At 43.9% G+C, this 16174-nt stretch overlaps 1 protein-coding gene across 1 annotated transcript in view; it reads left to right on the top strand.

Annotated features, from left to right (window-relative positions):
- LOC310794825 (NLR family CARD domain-containing protein 3-like) overlaps window positions 1-16174 on the top strand; it is a gene marked incomplete at both ends in the record, with an annotated part of 55064 nt that overhangs the window by 35157 nt on the left and 3733 nt on the right. Inside the window, one exon of the mRNA XM_083656879.1 lies at window positions 2186-2345. Coding sequence (XP_083513005.1) covers window positions 2186-2345 — 160 coding nt within the window. The remainder of the gene's footprint in view (window positions 1-2185; window positions 2346-16174) is intronic.

The raw sequence follows: 16174 nt of genomic DNA, 5'->3' as shown, positions 1-16174 counted from the left end.
TGATTTATATTTATTGAAATATGGTTATCTGTAACAATTCGACATAAACAAAGGCTACACGATGCAACATATATTTTGATATAATTCAAACTTAAAGAATGGTTAATTTTCCACCATGGTAGGCTGGACTGCTGTGAAATGGTTACCTATATTTGTATCAAGTGTTGCTTGGTAGATTATCTATATATGCCTAATTTACCAGTAGACATATTCGTGCAAGACCTTAGGCTATGTTGAGTTCTATCGATCTGATAAAGTATGTTTTAAAATAAGGATGACAAATTGCTGAGCTTGGCGGATGCCTCACGACAAGTGTATCATTTTTAAATGTCCAATACCATACAGAAAAGCAAATTGAACAAACGACGTCTGCAAAAACTTGTGATGTTATGTCATGTTAACATATAACCTTATGACGCTTACTGTATAACATGGACAGACCATTTAACGTTAGGCTACTTTACATACCGTTAGATAACGTTAAATGGTCCGCCATGTTATGAGCGTCACGTTACATGTATGCCATCTATACAGTTACGTGTGTCTACTAACATTATTAAAATATCATAAAGTAACGCTATTTTCTGATAATTTGCTAAAGTATGACTTGCTAATTGCTAGCATTGTTTTGCTAGGTTTTCTTATTCGTGTACTTTCCGCAGACTAGATGCCTTTGCGGCACATTGCTGCCTCTAACGGGCGGAAGTATTACTGTTCCCCAATATCCGAAGTATATCGCCTATTTTCCTCGAAATGGGGCTATAATTAAAAAAACTGGGGCCTTGAGAGCATGAAAAATACTTGAAATTGTTTTTTCAGACCATAAACTCATTTGTAAAGTGTTTATTTAAGACAGCGACCGCGAGAGAAGTTGGCTCGTTTCACATAGAGTTGAATGGACGTTCCCGGGATGATGCCACACAAGTTGTACCCCCCACTGGCCATTTGAGAGTATGGCAACTTCCGCATTGGCCTCAAAAAGAGACTGGCTGTAATGGGGACTGATGGAGATGGAGAGATCTGCTAGAGGGCAGTCTTTCCCTGGGAGGAAGAGTAACTCAGTCTTACCTATCAGTCTTAGTATCCCTGCTTTAGCCCATAGCACACCAATCAAACATTCCCCAACAACTGCCAGCATTGTTGTTGTGCTTCAACCTGATCAACAGATGGGCCATTTACATCCTGCTTTACATACAGATTACTATCATTTACATCCTGCTTTACCTACAGATTACTATCATTTACATCCTGCTTTACATACAGATTACTATCATTTACATCCTGCTTTACATACAGATTACTATCATTTACATCCTGCTTTACATACAGATTACTATCATTTACATCCTGCTTTACATACAGATTACTATCATTTACATCCTGCTTTACATACAGATTACTATCATTTACATCCTGCTTTACCTACAGATTACTATCATTTACATCCTGCTTTACATACAGATTACTATCATTTACATCCTGCTTTACATACAGATTACTATCATTTACATCCTGCTTTACATACAGATTACTATCATTTACATCCTGCTTTACATACAGATTACTATCATTTACATCCTGCTTTACATACAGATTACTATCATTTACATCCTGCTTTACATACAGATTACTATCATTTACATCCTGCTTTACATACAGATTACTATCATTTACATCCTGCTTTACCTACAGATTACTATCATTTACCTCCTGCTTTACATACAGATTACTATCATTTACATCCTGCTTTACATACAGATTACTATCAGCAGACAAACACCTGTGGGTGATTTTCTCTGTCCATGTATTTTTTAAACCAGGTGTGATACCAACATTTAGCCTTTCATAGCCCCTCTGAATGACTTTCCATGAGGGCATTTCATTCTTTCCTCTCTGTGCTGTCTCAGTTGTTGAAACCTGAAAAAGTAGAAAGAACTTATAATATTCTGTCAGACAGTGAGTAGAGAACTCTCAAACTGCAGCACATAACCACAGAGCTGACCAGTCAACTGTATGAGGCAGTAACCGTTTTGCTAGAATTTGACGGCATTATCACAACTAATTTCACAGTAGGCTACTAATCAAGTCTGACATGGATTAATTGTGTGTGTGTGTGTGTGTGTGTGTGTGTGTGTGTGTGTGTGTGTGTGTGTGTGTGTGTGTGTGCGCGCGCGCGCGCGCTCAGTTTGTCAGGCTGTCTGCTTACAGAGGAAGGCTGTGCTTCTCTGGCCTCAGCTCTGAGCTCCAACCCCTCCCACCTGAGAGAGCTGGACCTGAGCTACAATCATCCAGGAGGCCCAGGAGTGGAGCTGCTCTCTGCTGGACTGGAGGATCCACACTGGAGACTGGACTCTCTCAGGTATATATTTAAAAAGCATCACCCTCCCCTATTTCCTCCAGTGACCCCTTCCATAAACAACAAACGGTCCCTATTATATGGAAAACCCTTCATAGGGAAGGTTTTGTTTCTGTCCTCAAATAGAATACTCTGGTCTGACTTTGTTTGCCCCACAGTGTGGACCATGCTGGAGTCCAGAGGTTGAAACCAGGAGTGAGGAAGTGTAAGTGTGTATCTCCCTAATAAATGCATGACTGTCTGTCTGTATGTTCTCTGTTTATCACACATCTCGAGAGCCGTTCGTCCGATCGACTTCAAACTTGCCGAGTGTGTTTCTGAGACACTGAGAAAATGCAGTGTTGAATAGTGCAAATTAGACACGTGATATGTTCAATATTAATACTTTTAGACAAGATTTTTTACTATAAGCACTGGGATGCGCTGGCGAACAACCAGCGAGCCAGAAGCTGTGTGGCGCTGGCGGAGTCCCTGGAAACTAGGGATGTTCATTTTGAAAAATTTCCAAAATCGATAATCGGTGAAAATTAACGATCAATTATCGATTATCGATCATATTAACACATTGACTGCCAGCCGTTTTTTTTTTGCTGTAGGTAGCTTCTGCCAAGCCGTTTTTTGAGGATTCTGGCTCATTTTACAAGAGCCGAGGATTCTTTTCTGCTTGGAGTTTGTGAACACAAAGTTCACAAAAGTACTAATAGAATGTGTGCTTTCTCTGTCTAAAAGAGTTAGTTTGTAGAGTTAGTAGTTATGTAGATATTAGCTGTTGAGTACAGCATGGTTTTAGCGTCTGAGAGTGAAAGCTGAGATAATCGCAGTTTTGTGAAATTCAATCAAACAGGCAGAACAGTCACTTTAACCATTTATTTTTGGCATCAGTGAGAGATCAGACATCCAAACAATATAGTTCCGAACGCCCTCTCCTTCAACTCCTCCCTCCGTGGGCGTGTCTAGTGGCTTTCAGCCTGCGTTTGTCACAAGCGAGTGCTCTGCTGCTGCTGCTGCGAGTTTGAGCAGCCTCCCTCCCTGGCAGCGAGTTTGAGCAGCCTCCCTCCCTGGCAGCGAGTTTGAGCAGCCTCCCTCCCTGGCAGCGAGTGTGGATAGGGCTCACTCGTCTCTTGGGTTTGAGAGCCCCGATGAAGCCCCGTGCGACTCTAGGCTTTATGCTGCCCACCCAGTCCATTTCTGGAACCCCCCACCGCAGCAGCGCGAAAGCGTCCCCGCCTACAGTATGAGAATGAGGCTCGTTCGTTTCTGGGTTTTCGGAATGCGTGCGATTCTGGCCTTTCTGCGGGCGTTTCAAAGTGTGTTTCACCCATAATCTATTATGCAAATTTGCAATCCCCCGTGTGCTGCTGCTGGCGCGGCCGCTCTCGGGCGAGTCTGGTGACTGATGACTGTAAAATCGCCAAGCCATTTCCTTGAGAATGGAGGAAGCAGCCGCGGGAGGCGGCTGCTTTTGGTTGACTTTCTCTCTGTCGGGAGAGCACCGTCGCCACCTAGCTGGTCGGTAAAATAGATTATACACATTCAATACTTCCAATATCTCCATAGGAGACGCGGGGGGCATTGATCCACGTAGCACCGTCAAAAAATTTTTTTTTTTTTTTTGACGACTCAACTCGTCGTTGGCAGTGAACGGTTGGATTCTGTTTGACGACTCAACTCGTTGTTGGCAGTGAACGTGTTAATACTTAGAAAATTTTCAATTTTCAATTTTTTTTTTTTTACAAAATGAATGCCTATGGCAGAAAATACGAAAGACAACGTGTTCTCCTCAATGAACTCTTTATTTCAATGTGTCTCCTCTCCAACATTGCTGTCCCCGGCGCATGCCGGTGTGAATTTCCCATGTTTAAAACAATTTTGTTGGCACAAAGGCCCGTGCCCAGCCAGAAAACTAGAGACTATATGAAGCTCCACCTCACGTTAGTCGGCTGTGCAATGGAGTGGGGCGAGGAGGAACGAATTCCACCCAAACCTAGTCCAATTTTTTTTTTTTTTTTTTTTAATAATTAAAAAATCGATCCAAATGCCACAGGATCGATTCCAATCCTTAACGATCAATTATCGATTTTCGATAATTGATGAACATCCCTACTGGAAACCAGAAATATTTTATTATTATTTAGCATTTTGAGTTCATCACATCACAGGACCCTATGTTACTAAGCCACCAGCCAAATTTGAACGATGATGAACGTTGCAAAGTATATAAATTTAGGTTTGACAGTCATGGCAAAACTCATGAGAATCAATAATATTTTAGAGTGTATTTTCTCCCGCGGACTGTGTGGGCGTGTCCCGTCTGCAGCAGGGAAATGTCCCTCTCTCAGACCTCTCTCCTCTGCTCCGAGAGGGACAGAGGAGAGAGAGAGAAGTAAATAGAGATTGTGTGTGTGTGTGTGTGTGTGTGTGTGTGTGTGTGTGTGTGTGTTCGCGCGTTGCTCCCATATAGACTGTAAAAATAAGGTTGCTCCGCGCAGCGCATAGCGTACTGACTGACGGTCATCTGTCTATCTGTCTGCACGCGCGCACCCACACACTGACACTCACACAGCAGCGCCGCAGCAGGCAGAGGAGAGAGCTCTCCCTCTCAAGGTTCCTACACACCGCCGACGAGTCTAAGCGATAAACTCGCAGATAGACAGATAGATAGATAGATAGATAGATGTTGGTTCTTAAAAGAGCCTTTGTGTTGACGCAATGCGTAGTTAGCTAGCTGCAAAAAGGTGTGGGACCACTAGAACTCTGAAGAGAGATGGAGGCAGAATGTGCGGGACTGCGGGTTGCGCGCGTGTACAAAGGTTATATAGAGCTTATGACGTCATAAGCTCCTGCATTTTAGCACCTCGCGCACTGCTCTCTTCAATGAGGAAGTATCTTGTAGAATATTGTAGAAAAGTGTCGATTTTAAGGCTTTGGGTTGAAAGTAATGCATAATAATTTCGGAGGCACATAATTACTAACATAAGACCCTAAATAACATAGTTAGAACGTTTTTGTGGATTTTGGTTTCCAGGGACTTTAATAATATACGTGAAATTTGTGGACCTATAGGAGGTAAATCTGTGCATGGATTTTATTTTCTCCAGCGGATATCTTAAGGCTGCAACACACCACCAAAACTTCAAAAGACAAAGAATGCCGACTGTGGCATCACCTCACGTCTCCTGTGTCACGGCCAAAAATGTGCACTTGAACACACTGCAAAGACAACAGTCAACTAGTATAGCACGTACGTTACTGTGGCTGCATGAGACCATAGTCAAGTCAAGTTTATTTGTATAGCCCTAATTCACAAGCATGTCTCAGAGGACTTCACAGAAAATATGTCTAGCTAATTCTAGCTGACACAACAGTAGTAAGGAAAACACATTGAACAATCATATGATAGAGAGATATAGAAAATATAGAAATATAGAATAGAAAGGGTGCCATGCTTTAGGGTAGAATGGGTGCCATGCTTTAGAATAGTGGGGGAGGAGAGATCAGGAGAGGGAAGAGGTGGTGCAGGGGAGGGAGAGCAGGAGGAATGTGAGAGGAGAGAGCAGGAAAGTGATGAGGTGGGTAGGGCATGGGAAATATGGGGGAGCAGGGAAGGGGAGGAGCAGGGGAAGGGGGAAAGAGAGAGCAGGAGAGGGGAGGAGGGAGGGAGAGCGGGGGATGTGGGGGAGGAGAGTGCAGGGAAAGGGAAAAGGTGGGGAGGGAATGGGAAATGTGGGGGAGGAGAGAGGAGGGAAGGAGAGGTGGGGAAGGAGCAGGGGAAGGGGGAAAGATAAAGAGAATGGGTGCCATGCTTTAGAATAGTGGGGGAGGAGGATAGTTCAGGAAGGGGAGGAGGTGGGGAGGGAGAGCAGGGGGAGTATGAGAGAGAGTATGAGGAGAGAACAGGGAAAGGAGGGGATGCGATGCTTTAGAGTAGAATGAGTGGTATGCTTTAGAGCAGCGTTTCTCAACTGGTGGGTCGCGACCCAAAGGTGGGTCGCGGGGCCGTTTTGATTGGGTCGCGGACATTGTCCAATTTTTTTTTTTTTTTTTTTTTTTTCATATTTCATTTGAGTTAAATTCAGATTATTGAAACTGGATTAGCCTGACCAGTTTTACTTGTTTAACAAGCTGAAGCATATGCTCTGCCTGTAATTCAAGAGAAGTCTGCCTTTTCATTTCATATTTAATTTTAGTTCAATTCAGATGATTGAAACTGGATTAGCATGGCCCCAGTTTAATTAAAAGTTATGACCAGTTTAACTAAAAAGCATATAGCCTGCCTGTGATTCCTTTTTATGTCATATTAGTTAAATTCAGACTATTGAAACTGGATTAGCATGACCAGGTTAACTTGTTTTATTATTATTATTATTAGGCATATAGGCATGTAATTCAAGATAAATCTGCCTTTTATTTCATATTTCATACAGTTCAAATAAGACTTTCTGAGCATGACCAGTTTGACTTGTTTAAATTCAAAAACATATAGGCCTGTAATTCAAGTCTGCCTTATTTCAATTGGTTGTTAGCCCTAGTTGCACTTCTGTTGCACTTTTTTGTTCATTTGAGGTTTATAACATTGCATGAAGGCATTGTGTATTAAATTAATGCGCTATTTTTTGTGCAATAAATTAGAGTGGTTTAAAAAAAAATCTGAAATTTGGGTCGCGACTTCATGACAAGGAAAATAGTGGGTCCTGAGGCTACACCAGTTGAGAACCACTGCTTTAGAGTGTGAGAGAGGAGAGAGCAGGAAAAGGGGGGAGCAAATCAGACAATCTGACTACTCTAGCCATTAACCAGAACTAACTAGAACACAGGGAATCTAGCTAATCTACAGCCTAGTCTGCCCTGTCCTATTCTGCTCTAGTCTGATTTTAGCCTGAACACTATAACAGGTCTACAGCCTACAGTTAGGCTGTAGCTAATCTATCGCCTACCTAAGCTATTCTAACCTACCGGCATCCCTCTACCAGTGATGGAGGGCACCGATGCCCCCCACCCCGGCCCCCGCCCCCACACACATAAGGCGTGGGAGAGAAGGCCAGGCCGGGACACAGCGGCACCCCCCTACCCCCAGTGCACACCACATGGATTGCCTCAGTGACTTGTTGGCTGAGGAGGAACCTTGTGAGGGCCGATGTGCTGTAGGGGCCCAACTATGGACCCCCCTCCGGGACAGGCCGAGAAGATGCCGGGCTAACCATTTACAGAGTTTCACATTATAGAAATACAATTTACAAAACAGAAAATTGAAAATGTAAATAGGAGTCCAACAAAAGCAATACGAAAATGTAGTCTTTAACTCATTGAGTGCCAGCCACTTTTGGAGAACGGACGCTCCCAGTGCCAGAGTTTCAGAGCGTTTTCAGTGATTTCTCGAGGCCCACAGAATATTGTGTGATATTACTATGTAAACACCGAACACGCACAAAGAACGAGCTGACTCTATTGTATCATCAGCAAAAAGAAGTTTATTGATACCATTTTCCGTTCTTTAGTTATGAGCCGGAGAAGATACGTTGTTTTGAGCAAATACAGGCGTTTCAAATTAGAAGCTGAGTTATTCCGCCTTTTGTGAAATGAAGCATTTCAAGCACATTCACTGACTCTGAAGATAATATTTTCTGATGTAGTGACGTGGTGTAGTTGTGTGGTGCCCTGCGTGCCCCACCCCCCTCTCCCCCCCTGAGCTGCAAACTCCTCCCCACACTAACACACAGCCTAACACGCACCCAGTCTATTTTCGGAGTGCTCCGTTTTTGTGCGCCGGCTCCCAGCGCGACACGTGTGGAGAAACTATGCAGACAGACAGAGGCAGAGGGGCTCAGTTGTGGGCGCGGATTGACTGCTGTTTGCAGCCAACGTCAGCTCCAGACAGAGCAATCTATATGGCTCTGGCTGCAGCATGAGCGGTTTCTCTTTCATCACGGGGCTTTTTCCTGCTGTTTTCCGGACCTTTCTCTAATCTGGAGAGCACTGTCGCCACCTAATGAGTCCGTAAAATAGGTTATACACCTTCAATAGCTACAATATTTGTACAGGAGATGCCTGAGGCTTTGATCCACGTCCCACCGTCAAAAAACGCAATTGACGAACATACTCGTCCTTGGCACTCTACGTTAGTATCTGAATTGACGAACATACTCGTCCTTGGCACTCAATGAGTTAAATGATCCTAAGATCAGGGAAGAAAGTTGAAAGTGTAAAAAGGTAGATTCCAAAAAGAAATAGAAAATTGAGTCTTTAAGTGTTAGTAAGTTCAGGGAATACTAGCCAATTAGCTAGCTGAAAAGGGGGAAAATGACACGAGGGTGATCTGAGGGATCCATGAGTCTGCATTGGTGGCATCAACCGAGATGAGAGGAGGGGAGGATAGGGGCCGGTGGTGATGATGAGGCTGGGGGGGAGGATAGGGGTCGGTGGTGATGATGAGGTCGGGGAAGGGGGGGAGGCGAAGGAGGAGTGGGTAGATGGGCCAGAGTGACGACAGGTGGCCAGGACGATGACGATCGGATCGAGGGCTGCGGTGGCGCTCGACGGGCGGGCGGGGGTGCAATTCAGGCCAGTGAAGGACACCTGAGGAGGAGAGAGAGAAGATGGGAGAGCCAGTACGAAGGAATCTGCACAGAGGTGGAACTAAGTTTGGCAGCTAATAATTTCCTGCCTATACTCCTGGGACAACTGATACTATACTACAAAATCAAGTCTAGATTTATACTGATACTGCTGGCTTGAGACAGCCCGCTCAGCAGTTCAGGACTGAGTTTATTCAGCGGATATTAGATATTCTGTCCATACTACTAGGATGACTAATACTATACTGCTAATTCAGGTCTAGGTAGTCTAGGTCTAAGTTTAGACTGATACTGCTGGCTTGAGATAGCCCGCTCAGCAGTTCAGGACTACGTTTGTTCTATTGTGCTATTAGATTTTCTATCTAAGCTACTGGGTCGACTGATGCCATATTATTAAATTAGGTCTAAATCTAAGTTTATACTGATATTGCTGGCTTGAGACAGCCCGCTCAGCAATTCAGGATTATATTTACTCAACCGCTAATAAATGTTTCCAGAGAATGACACCATCAAACACAACCATATGATTGGGAAAATAAATGGGTTTTGAGTGTAGTTTTGAAGATTTCAATAGAGCCAGCTTCCCTAACTGACCTTAGGACTGTTGTCGGGCCTTGCCTGGTCTTTTGCTTGTGAAAGAAGAAAGGAAGAAGTAGATGCGTAAATATAAGGAGAAGCTGAACTAAATGTGTCCTATCATACAGGCTCAAAGGGCTTTCCTGAAGCCCATGCTGTTGTGAACATTTCGAGTGACATCACTGATGATATTACTCAGGTCCACCTACTTAGCCATCACCACTGAGTGACATTACTGATGACATTACTCAGGCCCACCTACTTAGCCATCACCACTGAGTGACATCACTGATGATATTACTCAGGCCCACCTACTTAGCCATCACCACTGAGTGACATCACTGATGACATTACTCAGGCCCACCTACTTAGCCATCACCACTGAGTGACATTACTGATGACATTACTCAGGCCCACCTACTTAGCCATCACCACTGAGTGACATCACTGATGACATTACTCAGGCCCACCTACTTAGCCATCACCACTGAGTGACATTACTGATGACATTACTCAGGCCCACCTACTTAGCCATCACCACTGAGTGACATTACTGATGATATTACTCAGGCCCACCTACTTAGCCATCACCACTGAGTGACATTACTGATGACATTACTCAGGCCCACCTACTTAGCCATCACCACTGAGTGACATCACTGATGATTACTCAGGCCCACCTACTTAGCCATCACCACTGAGTGACATCATAGTTGTCATAACCAGCTTTTGTCCTTTATCACTTGAAAGTTGCTCATTAAATAGACTCCTCGGACATAATAAACTTAACGACCTGATCTGTCAGAGGACCTATCGAGGACTGTTCTGCTTCTTTTACAACAGCGCCTCCAGTCATTATGTTGCAGTGGAACAAACTGTTAGGCTTTGCTTCTTATCAATGTAAGCTCTTTGGCACAAATGGTGATGAGTGTTGTTACAGCGTGTGCACATGTATGTTTTCATAGAACATAAAAGGTGAAACAAGGAGGAGTAACTGACAGGAGGGGAGCTTTAAAACCCCCATCAGTAACTTTTTCACCTTAATATAAGATGGTCCAGTGTATTCTAAGAGGCAGAATGTTGCCTCTATTGGTCACACACCACCCTCCAAAGGCCTCTCCTGGCACTAAGCATTTTGTGCCTGCATCTCGTAGACAGCATGAGCGGCATACCGCGCATGCTCTGTACAGCGGAAGCGCTGTGTTCAGTAAAACAAGGAAGTAACTCGGTGCGGATTTGATACGAAAATGACGTTTGGATTATTATTTCATCATGTGGTGAGGGGGGCAACCTCCATTCCGACATACCCCTATTACGACAATCCTCTATTACGACATCCCCCTATTACGACATGCCTCTATTACGACATGCCCGACGTGCCCCTATTACGACACATTTTAGTACCGCCATTCCGACAGTTTAGGTTCGCCAACATAGCCTACATGCCCGCAACGGGGTCATGCCTATGTTCCCCGGGTTCTATGTTCCCCGGGTCCTATGTTCCCCGCTCCCGAAAAAGGGTCCTATGTTCCCCGCTCATGGGGCGAGTCGGCGAGTGCAAACAGCAAAATCTCGAGGTTGTGAGACTTCATTGAAAGACTGCATGAGGGAAAGCTCGAGTCTAATAGGCTCAGATATATGCACACATTCGAGTCTGACAGTAAAAATAAATTATAAGTTGGTGACTGCGCAGCGGCAGCAGCAGCAGCAACATATTAGCCTACATTTTTCAGAGAGAGAGAGAGAGAGAGAGAGAGAGAGTGAGATCAATATTTGCAACATTCACGCAGCACAAATCGCCTCTGCCTATATAACCCACAGCCATGCACAAGTTCTGTAAAGCCATTCAAATATATTGTTTAATTTCGCTTGATATAGCCTAGCCGCAGGGAAAGTATAGACTAAGTAAGAACTGGTGAGAAACTGCTGGCCGCCACCTATTAGCTGTCGGTGGAGGTGATTTCTCCGCTAAAGAAAGCCATTAATTAATTATTAATTATTAAAGCAGGCCTATTTGTTTTCGTTTCCTATATATTTTCGTTGTCATGTTAGGGTATCCGTTCCGTTCATTTGATGAAGTTAGAATTTAGCCTACAGTTAATGTGTTTTTGAGTTTGGTATTAGGCTATTGTATTTGATAAATAAGAGCCGCAAGCTAAAACAGACTAGCCTGGTAAACCGCCCGTCACGTGAACTCACATTGCATTTGGTTCTCCGTGACGGTCTGGACCTGCACAGGCAGTTAAGATGATTGGTCGAGCCATGCCGGCTCGACCAATCAGCGGCGGCCGTAGGCGGGCTCTGGCTCGTCTGGGCAAGTAGTGGGTACATGGTCTTTGTAGTTCTTTTCACTCGTCAACATGGCTGCTGCCGCGGAAGTGACAGGCAGTGAATGAAATTGAATGTAACGTTCCCAATTCTATGTATTAAATTCTAAAAAACGACCCTCAACATTTGGGAAGGCTAAGCCACACAACTAGTTCGTTATAATCTAACTAAATGCTTCGAAGGTGACTTTACGACCGCGAGGACTCAATCAATGAATACCACGGAGATCATCCACAGGCACCTTCCGCGATCTGATTGGTTAAAGTTAACACCCACCAGCGGTGATAGACAGATGGGTCATCCAATCACCTGCCAAGTAGCTTGGACAAAGTGCCCGCCTCCGTCAGCGGGTCTGGTGACTTCAAACCCAGATCGACTGGTTTAGTGAAACCTATGTGGAGCTATACCGTCCATCTGGCAGCGTCAGGTTAAAAACAGACAGCCGGTGTAAAACAGTTTGACCTTTTTTTCTATCACAATCCAGTCATATAAATGGAAAATAACACATACAAATATATAGTTAATTTCCTCTGCACCTGTCGGATGCGACTTGGATGTGCGTGTTTTTAACTGTTTTAGATCAAAACAGAACATGCGGAGGAACACTCATATGAATAGTTAGTGATCGCCCTAATCAAAATTACCTGACAGCTCCATGGTGCTGAAACAGTGCACCGCAAGCATAATGGGCGAAGAAAAAATAAAACGAAATAATAAGTGTTATATCACTACGTGGCCGACAGATGCTTCTCTAGCCTGTATAAATGTTACAAATTGCTATAGGGAAAACTTTCGTATTGTGGCTGTGCCAGGAAAACGTGATCCTCCCGTCTCAAATCAAAACGAGCCTGGATTGACTGGCTGCCCCTGTAAAATAAACAAATAGCCTATAGCCTATGGAAATCAGTGGTTATCAATTCAAGTCGCAGGCGAAAACTCGCAATGCAACTTGTGATGATAATAGCCTAGTAATGACATTTATATTAATTACCTCATGTCGGAATGGGGGAATGTTTGAAAAAAAAGTAAGGTGCCGCTACTGCGACAATGGAAAAAAAATTGTCGTAGTAGTGGCACGTTTGAAAAAAAATGGAAATGCCACCACTCCGACAATTAGACGTCAATGTCTAAGTAGAGGCATGTCGGAATAGCAGCATGTAACCATGTGGTGAGTACCCAATGTCACATGTACATAGAGCTTTCTGGCGCTGTGTTTTGTTGACTTTGAATGGCGATACTGATACAGACTATTGCACCCAGAGGGCGCAGTTTCCCCAATAGCAAAACTTGGAAAAGTTGCTGAATGGGGCTTTAAAGTCGAGCTGAACCCAAAAATGACTTTTATTTTATTTTAGTTCAAATACCTGGGTATGCAATGCACCTATGCATGCCAAATAAAATCACAAAAATCTAATTTCTTTAGTTTTTCACACTTTTTCACATCAAAAGTTAATTTTTCAAGATTTCATTCATAACCGTAAACTAAAGTTTGCTGAAGTCACATAGTACTATAACATTTCTACCCAATTTCATCCAATCATATCACGACATGGCAGCTGTCAATCAAATCTTCATTTCAGCATAATTTTCTCTTCTAAATGAAGGAGAAAATGGCGCCTAGTGCCTGTCATCTGGCAGAATTCCTATCCCATAAACTAACTACTAACTTGGCCATTTGTATGTTGATATACACAATAAAGAAAACGGTTATGCCTAAGAATGCAAAGAAATGTAACTGGCTCGTTAAAACTCGCATTCCAGGAATATTGTATTTACCACAATAGCGTTAATGGCGCGTGCCTGAGAGCCTGGTTGTCAGGGGTCGCACCTCGGAGATTCCAGGCCGACAGGCTGCACTCTCCGCTCCGGCAGCTGGCTGCCTGCGGCTCGCTGAGCTCCACTCAGCCACTAAACCTCACATCACCAGGCTCTTCCCGAGGAGAGCGCCACAACACGCTGAATCCCACTCGATTTGGGGGTGGAACACGCCAGGATTGGTCAAAGCCCAATCCAGTCCCCAGAATTGTCAAATAAAATCATCGACATGCTACTATGACCCGCCTCTCAACCTGTCATCTCAGTTATGTTTTCAGTCTGAAACGGACTCTGACCCACGCGCCACTTGGGCTCCGAACGGGTTTGGGTTTAAGCACCACAGACACACTGTCAACCCCTATAGGAATATTATAGGGATATTAACACCCTCAGGTCACAGACACACTGTCAACCCCTATAGGAATATTATAGGGATATTAACACCCTCAGATCACAGACACACTGTCAACCCCTATAGGAATATTATAGGGATATTAACACCCTCAGATCACAGACACACTGTCAACCCCTATAGGAAAATTATAGGGATATTAACACCCTCAGGTCACAGACACACTGTCAACCCCTATAGGAATATTATAGGGATATTAACACCCTCAGGTCACAGACACACTGTCAACCCCTATAGGAATATTATAGGGATATTAACACCCTCAGGTCACAGACACACTGTCAACCCCTATAGGAATATTATAGGGATATTAACACCCTCAGATCACAGACACACTGTCAACCCCTATAGGAATATTATAGGGATATTAACACCCTCAGATCACAGACACACTGTCAACCCCTATAGGAAAATTATAGGGATATTAACACCCTCAGGTCACAGACACACTGTCAACCCCTATAGGAATATTATAGGGATATTAACACCCTCAGGTCACAGACACACTGTCAACCCCTATAGGAATATTATAGATATTAACACCCTCAGGTCACAGACACACTGTCAACCCCTATAGGAATATTATAGGGATATTAACACCCTCAGGTCACAGACACACTGTCAACCCCTATAGGAATATTATAGGGATATTAACACCCTCAGGTCACAGACACACTGTCAACCCCTATAGGAATATTATAGGGATATTAACACCCTCAGGTCACAGACACACTGTCAACCCCTATAGGAATAGTATAGGGATATTAACACCCCCAGGTCACAGACACACTGTCAACCCCTATAGGAATATTATAGGGATATTAACACCCCCAGGTCACAGACACACTGTCAACCCCTATAGGAATATTATATGGATATTAACACCCTCAGGTCACAGACACACTGTCAACCCCTATAGGAATATTATATGGATATTAACACCCTCAGGTCACAGACACACTGTCAACCCCTATAGGAATATTATATGGATATTAACACCCTCAGGTCACAGACACACTGTCAACCCCTATATGAATATTATAGGGATATTAACACCCTCAGGTCACAGACACACTGTCAACCCCTATATGAATATTATAGGGATATTAACACCCTCAGGTCACAGACACACTGTCAACCCCTATATGAATATTATAGGGATATTAACACCCTCAGGTCACAGACACACTGTCAACCCCTATAGGAATATTATATGGATATTAACACCCTCAGGTCACAGACACACTGTCAACCCCTATAGGAATATTATAGGGATATTAACACCCTCAGGTCACAGACACACTGTCAACCCCTATAGGAATATTATATGGATATTAACACCCTCAGGTCACAGACACACTGTCAACCCCTATAGGAATATTATAGGGATATTAACACCCTCAGGTCACAGACACACTGTCAACCCCTATATGAATATTATATGGATATTAACACCCTCAGGTCACAGACACACTGTCAACCCCTATAGGAATATTATAGGGATATTAACACCCTGGGGCCAGTTGCACCAACTGGTCTTACACTGGTCTTAAGCTAAGTTGGTCGTAACTTTACGACCTAACAGCTACGCCGGTTGCACCAAGACGGCTTAAGCCTTCTTTTCACTACGACCAGGCGTAACTCTTACGCCTGGTCAGAAGGAGGCGTAGCGCCTGCCTGTAACAGAGATCTCCGTGTCTTATCAGCGGAGATCTTTTTGAGTCCTTACCGTCATCGTCGTAACACAGCCAGTTCTCCGTCTTTGAAGCATGATGTTAGATTACAACAAACTAGTTGTGTGGCTTAGCCTTCCCAAATGTTGCCGTTAATTTTTTTGAATTTAATACATAGAATTGGGAATGTTACATTCAATTTCATTCAGACTGTCTGTCTGGCTCAATCGCCGCCATTTTTCCCCCGGAGCGAGGGAGGGTGGGAGGAGTGTAGTGTAGTGATGCACATACAGTAGTGGCTGATAGAGCGTAGTGGCACAGTGCGCTCCAAGCAGGTCGCGAGGCACATTTTTGCAACATCATCCAATCAGGGGGCATTCCCTGGCAATTCACATGGACGCGCATTGCTACGACCAGCATAGTTAAGACCAGACGTAAGCCC

This window comes from Poromitra crassiceps, assembly GCF_964638095.1.
Source record: "Poromitra crassiceps genome assembly, chromosome: 20".
Taxonomy (NCBI): Eukaryota; Metazoa; Chordata; class Actinopteri; order Beryciformes; family Melamphaidae; genus Poromitra; species Poromitra crassiceps.
This window is presented reverse-complemented; position numbering and strand designations above follow the sequence as displayed.